The sequence below is a fragment of the Thamnophis sirtalis genome, unplaced genomic scaffold (assembly GCF_051295495.1).
Source record: "Thamnophis sirtalis isolate CommonGarterSnake01/CBP01778 unplaced genomic scaffold, rThaSir2_p1.2 scaffold_1, whole genome shotgun sequence".
Lineage (NCBI taxonomy): Eukaryota > Metazoa > Chordata > Lepidosauria > Squamata > Natricidae > Thamnophis > Thamnophis sirtalis.
The window spans coordinates 60,840,139-60,859,171 of NW_028261381.1; the positions used below are offsets into that span (position 1 = coordinate 60,840,139).

The window sequence follows — 19,033 nt, forward strand, 5'->3', positions numbered from 1 at the left end:
AAATTTGGGCCAAAAATGGTAGAAGAGAAGAAATCACTGTTTGCATTGCTTTTTATATTTCTGGCATACTGGCATTTAGAACTGAAGGCTCAGTGTAATCTCTTTTGAAATACAAGAATCTCAAAACTCTGGAGACCAACTGTTTAATCATATAAAATAAAAGGTACTTTGTTACTGACAGTAGTGAAAAGATCACTAAAAAACAACCCTCACATCCCAGTATGCAGCTTATTTGCAGACTTCTGGGTTCAGAGGACCATTTACACACAAAAGGATTAATTAGTAGGATTAATTCCCAGGGCTACTTCTAAATTTATCTGATATTATAGTGCACTCTTTTGCCATCATTTTTAGCATGAAGTGACCATAAATAGTAAGTAATGTGGCAAAACTGATCCAAACCCCTAGACAATACACCCGTACCTCTTTTTTTTAAAAAAAAAAATTCTAAAAGAGTTTTAACAGTGCATTTTTCCAATGGCCTTTCCAACTAAGGGATTTCACCTCCCAACCACTAAAACAACTCCATTTTGCTGGAAGATATTTCAATATACGTGTAAACTCTATTTCACTGTCATTTATTGCTCTCTCAAATTAGGCATTTGTCCCTTTGCAGCATTCTAATCCTCACAAAACAGAATACTTTTTTCGCCAAGCTGAATCCATCCCAGACATACTGCCAGTGCATTAGAGAAAACTCCCAAGACAGCTGGGGGTTCCCCCCCCCACTCATAAAATAAGGAAGAGTCAATGAAAGGCAACATGACAAAGTGATCAGTGTCCTCTTCCTAGATTGCCATCAGCTAAGAACTTCCTTCTGTCTCTGGGCCCTGAAGTTCTTTCCGTGGCTTAGGCCTGGATTGCCCCCGACCTCTTGGCATTCTGGGATAAGTTACATACTCTCTCCCTCTGGTCTTTTCCCATCTCTCACAGTACTGAATACCATGCTGACCTTGCCATGTGTTCTGTCCTCGGAGCTCACCATGGCAAATGTCCACTTTCTCTCTGTTTGTGGCTTGAGTTTTTGGCATTGGTATCCACTTGTCCATGTAGCTTTTCTCTTCTTTGGCTGATGGGAGATCTTTGGCACACAAATCTTTTTTATCCAAGAATGAAGGCTCCTGGTTTTGGCTGTAAGATTTTGAAATATCTTGGTTGAATCTCCCATAGTTCCACCGCCCTCTTTCCTTCTTCCAATTAGATCTCCTACTTAAGGCTTCAGATTCTTCCTCAACATACTTTCCTGTTGTCATCTCCAATGCCTTATAATGTAAATGCCAGCTAGGATTTTGTAAAGATGGCTTCTCTCCTCGATTTCTTTCTCTCCTATTATGGTGATGCAAAGTAACAGATGATGTATCTGTATTTTTTAGCTCATCGTTCATAGGTGTTGTACTTCTTTGAGTGTGTTCTGAAAGGGCTGGTGACTTCAACTCATTCTTAGTTCCCAGGTCATTTTCTGAGATGGCTGTATGGTCATATTCCCTGACATCCGAGGGCTGAAAAGAAAACGAACATATTAGGATAAAATACATGAACCAGAAAGATCACGCAGCAAGGGCTAAAATATTGGTGTCACTAAACTCATATTCTCCAGCTTGATCCTGTAATAAGCGTCTCATTGCAAGGAGGCTGGAATGTGCTCTTCACAACAACAGCCATCCAAAATGGCTTTGAGATTTCAGTCTTAATCAATTACCCAAGACACTTATGGAATTGCTTAAGATGTATCAGAGTCAACTCTTGTGCTCCTAGAGTGGCAGCCACATAAAAAGGTTTTCTTTTCCTGCAAAGAGGATTAATAGCTTCCTTATTTTGGATATTATTCAGTTTCTTCATTCCTTCCTTAATAACCCCTATTCCTTCTATTCTGCTGACCCACTCACCCTTTGCAGGGTAACAAAATAGCGATTTCTCTCCAGCTCCACATCAATGATGCCACCTTTTTCTTGCTGCCTCTGGAAGTGCTGACGCAGCTGCTCTCTGTGTTGCATTGTCTGTTGGTCAGGCTGGTATATTTCCTAAGGGGGAACAACAGCTTGTATTTCAGGAGAGTAGCAAGTAGAACCTTTAGAGACCTTGACAATGTTCCTAGAAGGACAAGGATTTAGGCAGACCTCCTTCCCCCAGACATCTTACACTAAAACCTTTATAATTCCTAGATCTACCTGGAAAACCTGAGCATTAAAAATTATTTAGATTTTGCACTACACATTAGGCTATGTGCACATAGCTAAAAACTGTTATACCTAGTGAGAATGAGAACATGTTGTGGACATTTAGCCTTTTTGTTTCTCCGTCCCTCCCACACCCTGCTGAGTTAAAGAGCTCCAATGAGGTCACTATTTGGAAATAATTCAGCAAAACCTATTTAGGGGTATCAGATTTCTTAAGGCGGTTTGATATATATAAGTGGTTTAGGCCACAAGCCTCTTGTTTGTCCCATCTTTTTAACAATAATGGTTCCATGCAAAAGGTCTGGCTGCCAATTTTCCTTACCAGTGACTGCTGGGGTAATGGTGCTGCCTGCAGTGTGGCAAGGTCATACGCGAGAGGTTCCCTGCACACGGGGCATTGCACTTCAATATCCTGTACAAGAAAAGATGACAGAAGCAATCATGAGCATCATGTAATTAGGCCACACAATAGGATATTCTGTTTCTACCTTCATACTCTGATGCTCTGCCTTGGTGCATAACAACTCCCTTAGAATTCTAGAAAACTCCATGGTTACTTCTCAATCAAAAACAATTATCCCAGCACTCAGTATTAATGGAAAAGCCTGGATCCCAAGCTTTTTACCTAGGTTTCCTAAGAGTGCCCTCCCAAGTGCCACAACAGAGAGGAAACGGTATGGCATGCTACCAATTATGTTATTATCCATGGTGGAGTCTACTTGGCATTTCATGCTTCCTCTGTTTTTTGCTCTGCTGCAGCAATCTTACTAACTACCACAATTCTTGTAATCTCAGAGAAAGATGCAGTCAGTGCTGCCCTCCTCTCTTATTATTATGGAGGAAGAAAGAGAGGATCATTTCATATCGTGGCAAACAACATGTCCCACAAAAGAATTATCCAGAACATAAAACATATTCTCGTCCTCTTTCATTCACTAAAAAAGAACCATCTTGGTCAAAACGTGAAGAAAAACTTGGAATGTGTTCTTCATGCACATGGTTTTTGTTCTTCTATTAACAAAACCAGAAAGATTATTCACAGAAACTTACTAAAACACTTTAGAGAGAAAGACATATTATTCATCTCCCACAAAGTTTAAATCAAAATATTTCTAGAATTTATTTATTTATTCATTGCCTGAGTCAGACTTGATTTAAGGTGATTATACGGATAGGCCCTTGCTGTTTTCTTGGCAACATTTCTTCAGAAGTGATTTGCCAATGCCGCCTTCTTTCTAGGGCTGAGAGAGAAGGACTGGCCTAATGTCACAGAGTTGGCTTTGTGCCTAAGGCAGGATTAGAATTTGTTTCCCAGTTCCTAGTCCAGTGCCTTTACCACTGCACTAAACTCTTCCCAGATTTAAGGCACTGATTAAAGCTCCCTGCCCCCTTACATATAGAAAATGATGATTGAAAACACAGGGTTTGCATCAGTAAGAGGGAAGCTGCTTATCATTTAGCAATAATTTCATTAAAATCCATTGTTATCCCCAATATTTTGTTCACAATGCCATAATTGAACAAACTGAAATAATCTGGTAATATTGTCCTAAACTAAGAAGCCATTCCTGAAGAAAAGAGCAGTCAAACAGTTGCAGGGGAAAAATGGGAAACCATTCATTACCTCTTTGGACACAGCTGTCAAATGCTGCATTCTTTCTTTCTTTTGTGCATTGATTTCTTTCTCCATATATTCTATATAACTAGCAAGACAACGTGAATGGAAGTAATGGTAACATGTGGTTTTGGTGAAAGCCTCATTCTCCTGTGAAGATGAAAGAACAGATTCTCAGGAGTACATTAAGTTGAGCATGATACTTTCAGGAAATATTGCAGAGAGCAGTGTTTGCTACATTTAAATCCTACTTCTATAAGGTTAATTCCAAAGACTCATATAAAACTTTCTGCATATAACTAATGGCTTTTTTATTTTTTTATTCCACACAATATTATATTCTGTTCCTTTGGGTGAAAAGCTGCTTCTGAGGGTGGGTGGGTGGGTAGCATTTTCAAGTAGCTACAGAAACAGGAGTATGCACCCTAATAAACTCCTATGCCGTATTCGATTGTTCTAAAATTCCCATTTTTCTCTTTTGCATCAAGTTAACTGCATCACAACTAGGAGATTCCTATCTGGGCATCTTTTCAAGAAGCTCACCAACATTTCATTTTTTTCTCCTTTTTGTCAAGGATTTTAATTCCTCTAATTCCCAAAATAATAGTAAAAAAGATGCTAGTCCAGTATGCTCTTACCTGAAAGCCATACAGGCAAATCACACACTGCCCATGAGGAATGTTGTTGTCTGTGAGGATTTCTTTTCCCTTCTTGTTGAGAGAAAAAGCCAGTGTGTAATTTCACATCCTAAAGCAGAGGCAGTCCAAGCTAAATCCATTCCTTACCACCACCCTTGCAGGTCTCTGTCCTGTCCTCTTACCTCTATTAGTTCATACAGCACAGGTGTACCCAGTTGGCTCTCAGCAATACATTGCAGTGTCTGGGAAATTCTAGACAGGCAGAAAAGGGGAACCAAAAGAAAAACCAGAGGGCAATACTTAGTAAGAGTAGCTAAATAGATTAAACACAGTGACAAGCTGAACATTAATACAAGCACAGGCTTATTCTGAGACTGCAATCTCTAGCCTTGCACACAAAAAGATACTTCCAAGCACTTTAAAAGGAATGACAATAGGAAATAACTATACTCTCAGTATATTATGTCATATGGGTAGGCTACTACAACCTGTGGAAAGAGCACAGGAAAGGAACCCAAGCTGCCTTTGCCATGAGATAAATGAATCTATGATCGTGACTTAATAATGCAAGGCTACCTCAACTTACCCCATGGTAGGGGTACATTTCCCTCCTCATTTGGTAAGCAGCAACAGCAGCTTGGGTTGCCCAGCCTTTCTGAGTTCCCTCTGAGGAAAGGGAAAGAAAAGGGCAAGGCCTTACAGGGATTGGTAAGGCAGGAGTAAAGAAAGGTGGAGCATATAATTCTGTCAATCTTGTGCTTTAGCTGATCAAAAATTCCTTCCATAAATTTCTCCTTTAACCTCCACTTCCAAAATAAATTCCATATACTGAATGGTAATTTTTTTGCTTCCTCAAAAAGTTTTGGTGATTATGAGTCTTCTTCAAACTGCACACAAATATAATTTCAGAATGACTGCATCACACAGGAATCTTGAGTAACATGAAATTAACTTTTAATGACTATATTTAAGTGCATAATGTTTCCGACACACTGCATGAGTTCAGCAGGGCTAAAAGTATTTTGCTGCTGATTTTTGTTTATACTCCGTGTCTGATGCATCTCACTCTAGTGTCCAACAATAGTTAGCCAGTACTGATGGATTCCAGTTGCCCTGATACCGGTTTTCCATTGTGGCAATGTTCAGATGAAAACCTGTACTGTGTTTATCACTGAGTGCACCTAGATTTCTGGGAAAGAAATCCAAATGTGGATACCGAAAATGAATCTTCAGCGCCATGTTGCATTTCGTGGTTTTTTATGTTATAAGAAGTTCATCAAGCAGTTGAACGTAAGATAATGCTTGTTAGTCGCCAAGAAAATTCCCTATGACATCCTTAGATGCTTTCTGGGCAATTTTCTCTGGTCCCATTTACACAGACCTGGGTATCTTACTGCCCCTGGGTCAGTGGTGGGTTCTGGCTGCTGCTATGGCCAGTTCTGATTGTTGATTCGGAGCATGTGCAGAAGCAAAAACCAAGATGGCGCTGCCATAGGCACCGCCGAAAGAACCAGTTTGGGGACGTGGCAGGCCAAGTTACTACCTACTTGGCTGAACAGGTCAGAACCGGTAGGAACCCACCTCTGCCCTGGGTCACATACAGCCTTTTGCTTGACCCTATCTGGCCCACGTGAGGTCAATTGGAAATTAGAAATAAATTGTAAATAAGACATAATATGTATTTTTACCAGAAGAACTAATAAAAATCATATAATTTACTGGTTTTTACAAAGCAATTAAAGTAATATTGAGCAGAATTAAATTCAGCGTATTGGTTCAACCATCTGCAAGGCTCTTCTCTTGTAGTCCCATAAGAAAATTAATTCTCCATCCCTGCACTATCAGACCTTCAAACTGCTTGTCATTGATGGTGAATCTGATCTGTTGACCAATAAAAATGCCTTCCTTGATCTTGGTATCAGTTAGTCTTGGAAACAATTTGTTATTTGTCTCAAATAACAAAAATCTTCACACTTTCCTTGCTCATCACTTTCACAAAAATTTTCATCAATCCGGGTTTTATGTGAAGTGAGGGGGGATTATCTTTCTTGAGTCAACAAGTTTTTCATGTGCCACGTTTTTCTTTCCTAGAACCAAATTATTTCAGACTGGGCATTTCTTTTTAGTATAATGAGACTCTCTTCCACTGTTGTCCTGTTTACATATGTAACAACAGTACTTTGTATATCTGAGCTGCATCCCAAGCAGCAGAGCTACTACTTTTAGATATCCAAAGATATGCTAGTTATACTTGGAATACACAACGGTTGTGTTGCAACAACAGTTCCATGTTTTCATTTTTTTAAATGTGTGCAGCATAGCCAACAGGTACTGAAGGATATACATTACTATTGTATAAAACCAAAAGATTTCTACAAAATCGTATGTGATAGGTTAAATTTGTAGGTTATTTTCATGATTAGCAGCCAAAAATCTACAAGATTCACTCAAAAGGGTTCAGGAAGCAAAATCTTTGTCTTCCAGTTAATCCAGAAATGTATTTTATATATAGAAACTACCTTGTATTATCTTCCTCCTCTGAAGGACAGCTACATATTAAGGAACAGAACTACAGAAGTAAAAATGGGTATCAGAAACCCACTTCCAAAAGAAGTGCATAACTAATCGATAATTTTGATGATAAAAATCAAAGTACTTACTTTTGGATCTGTTCATCTGATAAGCCCCGAGGATTCTGGATAGCAATCTTTGGTATTTCATTTGGATACTAAAAGGAAACCAAGCCAAGTGTAAATATATAGCACAGATGTAAATATATAGTATAGCTATATTCCATGATGAAATAACTAAGAAAAAAAGCATTTAGATATTTACCTGCAGAGGCACAGACAATACAAGGGTGAAACAGACATACTGAGAATCTTGATCTTCAGCAGTTGCTGGGTGTAGGGTGATGGAGATTTCCCAGGGAATTGATCTAGTGTGAGAGAGGCACAAGCTAAAGTCAATTGTCAGAAAAGAGAACAAATTTAAAAAGTAACACCTTGGAATTCTACACTGGTGACTTTAAGAATTTTAAGAAATTCATAATCTTAAGGATTTGTATCTATGTAACTTGGAAAATGATATAGGAGTGATCTGTCAATTTTACTCCTTTCTTCCATCATGTATGCCAGAGAAGATCATCCATATGAAAATCTGCCCTTAAGTTTTATTGATTTATAACTATTTATACATTAATACTCTTCTTGGTTATGTTTTACACCTGTAAGCCAACAAAACATCTGACAATAAAGCAAATACCTGTTTCCTTTAAACACATGAAGCTCATCCAAATAGATAGACTCTAAAACTTCCACTTCTGAATTCAAACCCCTGAAGAAAAAGAAATAATATTACAGGTATATCTCATTTTCTTAAATTTCTTCTACCTGCATAGTATAAGATGTGTTTTACAGCAATAGTAAAGCAGGCAAGCTCCTTTCAAAAGAGTAACAGAAACTGATTCTTTAAAACAGGTCACTTTGGGAACTGGTATTTGTAGTAATCATATAAAATAATTTGAAATTACAAAATGCCCCTAAAACTAATTTTTTTAGAAAAGGCAAAATTTCCAGTCCAGGATTAGAATACCACCATTATTTTTACAATAAAGATCAAAGTCATCATTACACTGCTATTTTCTAAGGTAGCTTTCTATAAGTCACTCCAACCACATCTGTATTCAAAAGCTCCAGTTCTGTCAACTGCTTTAATTTTATGCAGCAATGGCCAAAAGAACAAGAGCAAAATAGATGAAGAGAGATTGTATTAAGTTTATAGCATACATAAATGGGGGCAGGAGGGGAAAAGTATTTTTTTTAGAATAACTACTTCCTATACTTGTATAGCTAATGAATGTAACTGCTTTCCTTCTTTCTTTGTAGGAAGGAAAGGCATTTCCAAAAGAAATATTGAAGAGTTTTATCTCAAAGTACAAAACAAAGGAAACTACTCACTAAGGAAACTAGTAGTAAACTGAATAAAATGTAATTCCTGTTCCTTGAATCTCTGAGTCAAACCTCTTATTTTTTTGTATCTAAACGCTGTTTCTGAAACAGTATTATATCTCTCCCTTTTTCTAATTTGTCATGAAAGCAAAATAAAAAAACAACATTGCACTCTATGCACTACAAATATAAAGAAATAAATCATACCGAGATTAAATATCTGCATATAATTCAGTAAAGAAAACAGGAAAAGAAACAGACTAAATCTGTCATCTATTACAAGCCAATTTTTCTAGCTGGAAAAAAAACAACCTGGCAGATAGCTCCAAGAATGCTTTTCTGAATTAGCTTCTTGGATAAGAAGTGAAATGTTTTCAAGGATTAAAACCAAGAAAGTCCCCTTGCATTTCAGAAAAGCACTTCTGGAACAACCATGACCGGATGACTGAGAATCGCCATGGACATTCAACCTGGCAGTTACCAAAGTAATGCTACCATACGTAGGCTGCAAAAATCCAGATTACTATTATATGGCAGCAAGAAGTATCTAACTCTTTGAAGCACTAATGAGCTTTCAGGCACAATGACCAAGATTGTTTGGCTTTTGTCCCAAAGGTGCTTTTTTCAATTGGCAACTGGACTTTTTTTTTTCTTTGAAGACGTTTTGCTTCTATCCAAAAGCTTCTTCTGCTTTGAAGAAGAAAGGGGGGGGGAGCACCTTTGGGACAACCATAACCTGGATGACTGAGAATCTCCACAGACATTTACTTTGCTTTTGTCCTGACGTTTCACCATTCAGCCCGAAAGCTCATCACCGCTTCACTGAGGCCAGCTGTGAAAGCCTAAGCCTTTATAACCAACTTTTTGCTGCCCATAGTGGTGGGTGCGGATGTTTGCAGCGCAGATCTACCTGCCCCAACATCAATACTTTTAGTATTTTTCAGAGACAAGAGACTAATTAGAACTTCTCAGTTAAACTCTCCGCTTCCTTATGAGCTCTTAATTGACATCCAGGCTGAAAATATATAGATAGATAGATGGAGGGAGGGAGGGGGAGGGAGAGGGAGGGGGGGAGGGAGGGAGGGAGAGAGAGAGGGGGGTGTTAAGCAGAGGGAAGGAAGAAAGTACAGAACCCAGTTTTGGTAATTCGAACAAAACGACACCAACCACCCTCTTACCAATCCTCCCCTCCTGTCTGCTCTTCTTCTTCTTCACCTGCCGCGGCCATCTTTGCCAGCCCAAAACCGGAAAGAGGGCCTACATCGAACACGAGTACTTCCGGCGCCGGGAGTTGCTAGGCGATAGGTCGACGACGCCGTCGCCTGACGCTTGGCAGGTAACGGGTGTCTGCAGCGTGCGGGCTTCTCTCCCCCGCCCCGCCCTTATGAGATACGGAGCTAAACCCATCGCTCCCCTCCTCGCGAGGAGACCTTTGGCAATTTCCCCCCAGGTGCAGACGAGTCGGTGGGTCTGAGGGAAGGGAAGAGGGATGGAGGTATTTTGCTGTGAGTTGTTCTGCGCAAGTACTTAGAAGTAAGTCCTAGCAGTGGATGAGTGTTCTCTAAAATCCCCCAATTCTGGAAGTTGAAGTCCTGACCGCTTAAAAGTGGCTGAGTTTGAGAAACACCGCTCTAAGATGAAAGGGTTGCAGCCTTTTGCTTGCAATGCATCTTTGCAAACATTTCAGAAAGAAAAAGGTCCAAGCGGGATGGGATGAAGCCAAAGGAACTTTTGGCAGCAGCTGCAGTTGTCATCTCCTACTTTCTTTATTGGAGAATAAGTCTCTACTCTCTGTTGTGGGTTTGGTGTGTGTTAGAAAATACAGTAAAAATTAGGGAGGTGGGGTAGGTGCCCTTGGGAAGAACTTTATGTTTGTTGAAATTGTGCGGTAACTGAAATTTGAGAAAAGTTGCTGATTAAAAAAATATATAAAATGAACATATAATGAAATAATGTCAGATAAAAAGAAGACAAAGGCATCAAAATAAATAACAAAAGTAAAATGCAATCTATAAATTCTCACAATCTTCCTTGAGTCTTCTAAAAGCAGCTGCTAAAGAGCTGTAACAAGAGAGCCTCTTCCTTGCCAGTTTGAAGGACTAGTAAAGCAGAAAGCTTTGATTTTGTTTGCTTAATGTATTGCACCCCAAAGAAATGTGCTACGAAAAGTCATCCAAAGATGCTTCAGTGTTACTGGATGCTTTGGTTTTACAATTCTATGGGATTTGTCTTGTATTTTAGGACCGTTTTTGGAAATCATCGAAGCCCAATGAAGTTTCTAGAAACTGGGAGATACACTGTCAAATCAAAAGGCTTCTGAACAAAGGTTAGAAAGATATGGTACATTTAATAATGACCAGACTTCCAGTAAGAAAAAGGGGAAAAAAATGTAAGCTAGCGAAGAGAGCTTGTATAATTTCACTGATGTTAATTGAAGTAGAGGTAGATATTCTTTCAGAATCTAGTTTATAGAGAAATGTAATAATGCCAGTATTGCTCAGCAAAGATCTAATAAGCTACATGTTACAAGAAGAATCTAAAATGTATGTAATGTACCATAACTTGACATGGAGGCAACTTCAGAATTATGAAAAATCCAGACGAGAAAAGGGCAAATGTAAGAAAATTATTAGAGAAGAAAAGAAGTCAATTTGAGAGTGTGGCAGAGGGAAGTACTGATAACTCAACTTGCAGGAGCTACATTTCTGTTTCTGCACTCAACAGGTTATGCACTTATCCCTTTCCATACATACTAATCATGGACAAGTATCATGTGTTGGAAATGGTTGGAGAAGGCTCTTTTGGAAAAGTCTATAAAGGACGTCGCAAATATAGCGCACAAGTAAGAGCAAAAGAGAAAAGTGATAATTGACTGTTCAGCGGGGGTTGTTATACAAATAGATTGTGTTCAGTTATTCTGATTAGCGCTGATTCATTGACTAAGCCCCAATTATCTGGGCTTCCATAACATGCAAAGAAATCTTATTATGTGTTATTAATGCGGACATAATTGAGAAAGAAAAAGATATTTGCAAATAAATTTGGAAAGAAGGCAAATATTTAGCATGTTTCTCCAGCTTTTTCTCTTCTTAAAACATTATAGGTTGTGGCCTTGAAGTTTATTCCTAAAGTGGGTCGATCTCAGAAAGATCTGAAGAATTTGCAGCGAGAGATTGAGATCATGAGGGGACTTCATCATCCCAACATTGTCCAGATGCTTGACAGTTTTGAAACTGACAAAGAGGTGAAAACATATTGCCAAAATCACTTTGAAGTTAAGTGTAGGAGAAATAGGAAAAACTGTGCATTGCTCATCTTTAAAGCCCTTTCTGATGGATTATGTGCCATCAAATCAATGTGTACTCTTACCGGTCATGTAACAAGACTTTCTTCAAGAAGATTGAGGGTCCTAGAGCGCATGAATTTTTCCTTCACTTCCCAATAAAGCGATTATATTGTGTTCAACCAACCTGAGTGTCAACTAGCAAAGCATCCCTGGCCTGCTCTCGAATTGCCATAGGCAAGGGAGATGGGAAAACCAACTTGCAGCTACGGCGAAGCAGCACGGCAGCCAAAAACAAAAGCACATTCCAGACATATCTCTGTCAAGGCCGTCTCATGGGGTTACCCACAGTGGTCAGAGGGGAGTGATCTCTACAATCCATGAAATTGCTTCGTTGACGAATGTGACTGGTGACACACTCTGGGGGGAGGGGAGGAAACAGGGTCAAGCCTGGGCCGTAAATTACGTGGGGTCAGAGTTGGCTTCACTTGGAACATGCCGACGTGAAGCTTCTAATAAATAACTGGATTTCTTTTGAAGCTTGGCTCGAGGCTCCTGATTTAATTAGGGCATCTGTCGGAACCTTGACACTGAGAATGTTTGGATTACAGTATGTTCCTCTTGTAAAAATCTGGGAATGGCTACCAGTAGATTTCTCAATGGGTTTCAGAGTAAAGCTCCCTTTTGCAATTGATTAATGGTGATTTTGTCAATGCCAAACCGGGTTGGAAATGTTTGGAATTTCGCCCAAGGCACCTATTACTACTGGTACTACTTTTGCTATATCTTGTCACAATTATATTTTGTAATTTTCTTTAGTTCTTTCTCCCCCCTCCCCCCGCACTGTCTCTAGGTACTGCAATGTCCACTATCCAGACTTTTTTTAAAAAAAAATAATCAACTTTATATTCCTTTCTTTTACTTCTAACAATCTTAATTTTTAGTCCATTCAAGTAATCTCATAAAACTGGTTTCATTTCTACTTTGTTCCTTCTCACAAAATTTATCTAAGCTTTAGTAAACCTCTTTTGTAAATCCAATATATAAATGTTATCTAGATCATTCTCTTGGTTTACTATGTACAACTCCTTTTTTATTTTTAAAACATCAAACTATTTCTTTTGATGTCCGATGTGATGTCATTTTCTATGTCATTTGTAGATCCATTTCCAGTTTCAAGTCTGTCTCTGTCTTCTCAGATAAAACTTGTTTCTCTTCTGCCATTCCTCAGAAACATATTTTGGACATAGTCTATCCCTACAAAAAAGATTGCAGTTGACATTATTGATGTTAACTTCTGATTCCATTTCTCAAAAGGCTTCTGAAATGTTTTAAATGTTATAAGACTTTACAGTCATTCTGTAGCTGTTAATTAGATTTATGCTCAGTGCAGGAATGTTAGTCATAGTGTTACTGTATTCTTTCCTGTGCTTCTTTGTGAATGACTACATTGGCTTACTTTTCTGGTTCTTGACTGCTAGGTGGTTGTGGTGACAGATTATGCTGAAGGAGAGCTCTTTCAGATCCTTGAAGATGATGGGAACTTGCCTGAGGAACAGGTAACTGCAGCTGAAGAGTTAGACTGGAGTAATAAGTGCCCAAGCTGAGAAATATTACAGAGTGAGAAGAATACTGTAATAGTGTAAGGGTCAGATCTTGTTAGGTCATGTGCCCCATGCTGTGTACATGGCATGAGTCTTTGCATCTGCAAAGAATGAATGGGGAATCACAAGACTGAAAAGAGGCAATAATTGTCACAGCCCTCAAAACATAAATAATGAAGACTAAAAAAGTGCTGTCCAGTCATCTGTCTTTTACCAGGAAAAATACTAGAACAAATGATGATAAGGTCAATTTTGACCACAGTGCAGTAGACTAATGTGGATTCTTAAAGAATGAACTCAGCCTATTTATCTTCAAGCAAATGCTTGTCAGGTGTTGTTCATGGTTGAATCTGGATGTCCTTCAATGGAGAGAAGTATCACTAAAGGACATTACATTCTGTGATTTCAAGCTCCTTTCTTACACCAACCCCCCCCCCAAAAAAATATCACAGTGTACATTTAGAGAAAACCTCTAATTAAGAGGGCATGCTTGGCCTGCAAATAGGGTAATATAGGTAGTGTTGTATGATTTTACAGTTTCTTGGGGAAGATACTAGATTAAGTATCATCATCAGAGAATATAAAAAGTCTGAAAGTGTTATACTCGAACTGGGAGAAGTTTTCACAATGGTAAGTAAGTACGCCTCTTCTCAGGGTTTGGATTGCAATTTCTTTCAGGTGCAAGTTATTGCTGCTCAGCTTATTTCTGCACTCTATTACTTGCATTCCCACCGGATCCTACACCGTGACATGAAACCTCAGAATATCCTGTTAGGGAAAGGAGGCGTGGTCAAACTCTGTGATTTTGGGTAGGCATTTTATGATCTCCCTCCACATCTAATTCCTGATCTAAGCACTGAAAAATCTTGGTTGTTGTTTTTCCCCCCCTTTTCTGGAAGGTTTGCCCGGGCAATGAGCGTTCAAACCATGGTATTGACATCTATCAAGGGCACCCCACTTTATATGGCTCCTGAGCTTGTGGAAGAGAAGCCATACGACCATACAGCTGACCTTTGGTCGGTGGGATGCATTCTGTATGAACTGTACGTGGGGACTCCGCCCTTCTACACCAATAGCATCTTCCAATTGGTCAGCCTTATCATCAAAGACCCAGTCAAGTGGCCAAAAAATATGAGCTCTCATTTCAAGGTAACACTTTTTTTCCCCAACTCCACTTGGTAAGATTAAGGTTGATTTCTACATGAAGGCATCCCAAAGGTGTTTTTTCAAGAGGCAACTGGACTTTAACCAGAAAGTCCAGTTGCCTTTTGAAAAAGCACCTTTGGGACAACCATCACCTGGATGACCGAGAATCTCCATAGATATGAAAGCATATGTTCTTTTTTTCTTCTAGAGCAGTGCTTTTCAACCTTTGTGCTATGGCACATTGGTGTACCACAAAAAGTCTACAAGGGTGCCACATTAGTGAGTCACAAAGAAATGTTGTGGAACTGCACAGCCAGTACTCCATCTCTGTGACATCACATGGGTCAGACTTTCTCTGAGACTCCTTTCAGGTCCCAGCAACCTGTGACATCATGGAACTTTTAGGTTGTATGACCTGGAAGTCCTGCTTATAAAATATGCACACATGTTAACAGCTTGTAGTATGCCATGAGATGAAAAAGGTTGGAAACCACTGTCCTAGAATGTTTAGTCTTTCAGTGTCCTGTTACACTCAACATTTCCTATATTCTCTTTGGTCCATGTGATTTCTTCACCTTCTTTCACTGTTTGCTATCTGTGTTCAGCCCACATGAAGACTTTAAACAGTATTTTGAAAGATTAGCCTCTGTTATTTCTTGACTTCAAGCTATTGCTCTACATAGATTTGATGCTATCCAGGTTATTAAAATTTGCACTGCCATTATAAAATAACTCTTGTTGCTATTTCAAACAGTTCCAAATAGATAAACCTCTTCCTTCTTGCTGGTTCAGGTCCTGCCTAGCTTCTTGGTGGGGAGATGAAATACACCATTTTCCAAATGTATTTGTTTCTTAAAGAATATTTCTGTGCAATATTTTGCTGAAACCAGCTGACTGTTTAAGCCACAGTTTTCCTGAAGCTTTGAGAATTGTAAATTTAAACTTGGAAACAAAAATTATATTCCAAGATGTCTTGTGCTGATGATAGCCTCATATATGGTTATCTTGACCCCTTCCAGTCTGGCTTCAGACCTGGTTACAGCACAGAAACCGCTTTGGTCGCATTGACCGATGATCTCTGGAGGGCCAGAGATGGAGGCTATGCGTCCATCCTGGTTCTCCTTGACCTCTCAGCGGCTTTCGATACCATCGACCATGGTATCCTTCTGCGACGACTGCAGGAGGTGGGAGTGGGAGGCACTGTTTTGCAGTGGTTCTCCTCCTACCTCTCAGACAGGTCGCAGTCGGTGTTGGTCGGGGGGCAGAGATCGTCCCTGAGGCCCCTAACATGTGGGGTGCCGCAGGGTTCGGTCTTATCCCCCCTACTATTTAACATACATGAAACCGCTGGGCGAGATCATTCGGAGGCACGGGATAAAATACCACCAATATGCGGACGATACGCAACTGTATCTGTCCGCCCCGTGCCAACTCAATGAAGCGGTGGACGTGATGAACCAGGGTCTTGAGGCCGTTAAGAACTGGATGAGCGCTAACAAACTGGTACTCAACCCGGACAAGACCGAGTGGCTGTTGTGCTTCCCTCCCAATAATTTGGCTAATGTACCAACACTTAGGCTGGGGGGTCAAATTTTATACCCCTCAGATAGGGTCCGCAACTTAGGAGTCCTCCTGGACCCACAGCTGACTTTTGACCACCAGCTGTCAGCTGTGACCAGGGGGGCATTTGCCCAGGTTCGCCTGGTCCGCCAGTTGCGGCCCTACCTAGACCGGGAGGCTCTCACAACAGTCACTCGAGCCCTTGTGATCTCTAGGCTGGAATACTGCAATGGGCTCTACATGGGGTTGCCCTTTAAGTGCATCCGGCGACTACAGTTAGTCCAGAATGCAGCCGCGCGAGTGATAGTGGGCGCACCGCGGTTCGCCCACGTTACACCCGTCCTCCGCGAGCTGCACTGGCTACCTGTCGGTCTCCGGGTGCGCTTCAGGGTACTGATGACCACCTTTAAAGCACTCCATGGTAGTGGATCTGGGTACTTGAGAGACCGCCTTCTGCCGATTACCTCCCTTCGACCAATTAGATCGCACAGACTGGGCCTCCTCCGAATCCCATCTGCCAGTCAATGCCGACTGGCGACCACACGGAGGAGAGCCTTTTCTGTTGCAGCTCCGACCCTGTGGAACGATCTCCCCATTGAGATCCGTACCCTCACCACCATCCAGACCTTCCGCGCAGCCCTCAAGATCTGGCTCTCCCAGCAGGCCTGGGGATAGGTTCCCAATTCACCCGCCCGAGTGTTTGATTGCTGAACGAAAGTTGTGTTTTATTACTTTTCTTTGTTCACATTTTGTTTTGTTTTTTGATACTGCACCCCCCTCCCTTGTGATTGTAAGCCGCCCTGAGTCCCCTCAGGGAAAAGGGCGGCCTATAAATTTTAATAAATGAAATGAAATGAAATGAAATGGATTACAGAGACTCATCTAGTCAAGATGAGTGAAGCACACTAGCCATACCTACCAGTTTAGTCAGGAGAGCTTCTTTCATGTGTTACATTACTTTATAGAGCTTCTTGCAAGGTCTCCTAATGAAGGATCCTCGTGAGCGTCTATCCTGGCCAGAGCTACTCTATCATCCCTTCATTGCTGGACGGGTGACAGGTAAGTATGGCACTTTTCTTTCTACCATCTCCCCTCAATCTTGCTTAAGTATCTGCTTTAATGTATGCAGCCCATCAAAATCTGGTTACTGATCTGGATCCTTCTTTGCAGTGATCAATGACACAACAGAACAGGCTGTTGCAAACCCTTTCACTAGCAAATTGAGCCCTGAATTACAGGCTCTCAAAGACCAACAGGCACATTTCCTGGCCCCTCACAGTGGTCAGTCAAAGATTTTGAAGAAGGCACGTCAGAAGATGGCCCAGGAGGCTCAGAAAAAGGTGAAATGTATAGCATATAATCCTTGGAAAGGATCCTTTTGAGTCTCAGTCCACAACAGTAAGGTAACATATGTGATTTTTTTTCTCCTACTACAGGTGAGAGAGAAATCCAAGCCTCCTTTGAAAGGAGAAATAGATAAGGAAGGCCAGAGACTTCCATGGAAAACCTGCCCAGTTCAAGCAGATCCCAGAGAAAGGCATCAGGCGTCTTCTGGTTCTGGAGAACAGAGGCCTTGTGTTCTAGAAAATCAAGGAGCAGAATGGGAGCAAGCAGAGCCACCTCCTACGCCTCGGTGAGAATTAGATATTGGAGTTAAGAAAAGAACAGATCTCTGCTGTGCACTCTCACTTCAATCTTCATCTTTCTTCTTCATGGATAGGGAGAACAGAATTACACATGATTATGACCGGGAATTCTCAGAAGGGAAGCCAAGAAATGGCGGACCAGAAGCACAAGACAGATGCAGCCTCAACACTGTAGATCTGGAACCTGAGGTAAGTATGTGTCTATATACCTCAGCACTTTGCAGAATCAGAGACATTTTTTTCTGGACTTCCAGGACATTTTTTTCTGTAGGAGCTGGATAGTGATGAAGAATGGCAGCACCTCATTGATGCCACAGATCCTGTAAATGTACAGCTGTGTGCCCCACTGAGTCTTCTGGGAGACCCTGATTTTGTGCAGCGCATCCTTACCCGAATCCAGGATTCTGGTCAGCAGGTGAGATATACAAAATGTCAAAGATCACTAGAGATGTTTTAGGAACTAGTTCTTCAGAAATGAAACTACATGCACTTTAGAGAAAAGAGATGAGGACTTAATTGGAAATACACTTCCGTGGTCAGACCCCTTTGGCAGTTTTGGCCATTTAGCTATTACTCCTAGGAATTGGTGAGGCACGAAATTGAAGAATGAAGTAAATCTTTAATAGTTGAAGAAAGTCAGAGTCAAGAAAGTCTCAGTTCTTGTAGGGACTGAGGGAGTCTAAAGGCTAAGCTGGCACATGCTGTTGGTTCTGGGAGGAAATGGCTGTAGGTATATTGAGTGAACTTAATAATGGTTGTGCATATTATTGAAGACCGTATGACTAGAATGAACAAACTGTATAATGTCACACTTTAGGGGCTGGTAGTTTGCTAAATGTTTCTGTTTTTAATATGTTTTTATAGGTCTTAGAAGGAATGCTTGAGGGTGCTTCCCATCTTCGTCCTGTTCTTCGTGTCATTTGCAACTTGTTAAATACACGATGTAATTCAGAACTACTCTACATCTTCTGCAAGGACATAAACCTATCCCATTCTGTGATGCATCTAGTGAGGGACATCTTAGAGAGCTCCTGTATCAAGCAGGTAAGAAAGAGGTATTATTTAAACAATCAGCTCAATTCCAGAAAAATGATCTGAGTGGGTGGCAGGCAAATTTTGCTGCTTGTATTCTTTCAGTTTTTTTTATATGAGCATAATTTAAAGTGGCATTTTTATGTTTGATTTAAAAGACAAAAATCATATTTATTGTGCTTAATCTACTCAAAGTTGATAGCATTATTGGAGTATTTGAAATGCAGAATTTGGTGAGAAGAACAGCAGGAAATTAGAGAGAATAGTACTATCAGTTGACTTCTGTAAGGTTTCATTTTGAGTTTTCTATAGCCAATGTCTTGCATTTAAAGTGCTCATGAGTAATCAAGAAAGCCAGCAGATTTGATTTAAGTTAAAACTG

The 19,033-nt window shown here is 40.4% G+C and overlaps 2 protein-coding genes across 5 annotated transcripts in view; one reads left to right on the forward strand and one right to left on the reverse strand.

The window, feature by feature from the left end:
- Nucleotides 1–127: 127 nt before the first annotated feature.
- RNF25 (ring finger protein 25) lies at nt 128–9,673 on the reverse strand. Its single transcript, XM_014063082.2, has 10 exons — nt 9,559–9,673; nt 7,695–7,766; nt 7,266–7,368; nt 7,091–7,158; nt 4,613–4,682; nt 4,431–4,502; nt 3,802–3,942; nt 2,500–2,589; nt 1,887–2,021; nt 128–1,499 (listed from the first exon to the last, which is right to left on the reverse strand). Exons 1-10 carry the CDS (start codon nt 9,606–9,608, stop codon nt 804–806), a joined length of 1,497 nt encoding a protein of 498 aa, XP_013918557.2. The 5' UTR covers nt 9,609–9,673; the 3' UTR covers nt 128–803.
- STK36 (serine/threonine kinase 36) overlaps nt 9,665–19,033 on the forward strand; it is a 31,272-nt gene continuing 21,903 nt past the window's right edge. For 3 of the 4 annotated variants that reach the window (XM_087712916.1, XM_087712905.1, XM_087712913.1), the window contains exons 1-13: nt 9,665–9,716; nt 10,622–10,706; nt 11,105–11,222; nt 11,484–11,624; nt 13,145–13,222; nt 13,946–14,076; nt 14,167–14,416; nt 16,939–17,032; nt 17,144–17,313; nt 17,410–17,606; nt 17,694–17,808; nt 17,891–18,034; nt 18,484–18,663. In XM_087712916.1, coding sequence (XP_087569042.1) covers nt 11,139–11,222; nt 11,484–11,624; nt 13,145–13,222; nt 13,946–14,076; nt 14,167–14,416; nt 16,939–17,032; nt 17,144–17,313; nt 17,410–17,606; nt 17,694–17,808; nt 17,891–18,034; nt 18,484–18,663 — 1,584 coding nt within the window. In that variant the 5' untranslated portion in view covers nt 9,665–9,716; nt 10,622–10,706; nt 11,105–11,138. Of the gene's footprint in view, nt 9,717–10,621; nt 10,707–11,104; nt 11,223–11,483; nt 11,625–13,144; nt 13,223–13,945; nt 14,417–16,938; nt 17,033–17,143; nt 17,314–17,409; nt 17,607–17,693; nt 17,809–17,890; nt 18,035–18,483; nt 18,664–19,033 lie in introns of those variants that run through there. The other variant, XM_087712924.1, reaches the window with a different exon arrangement.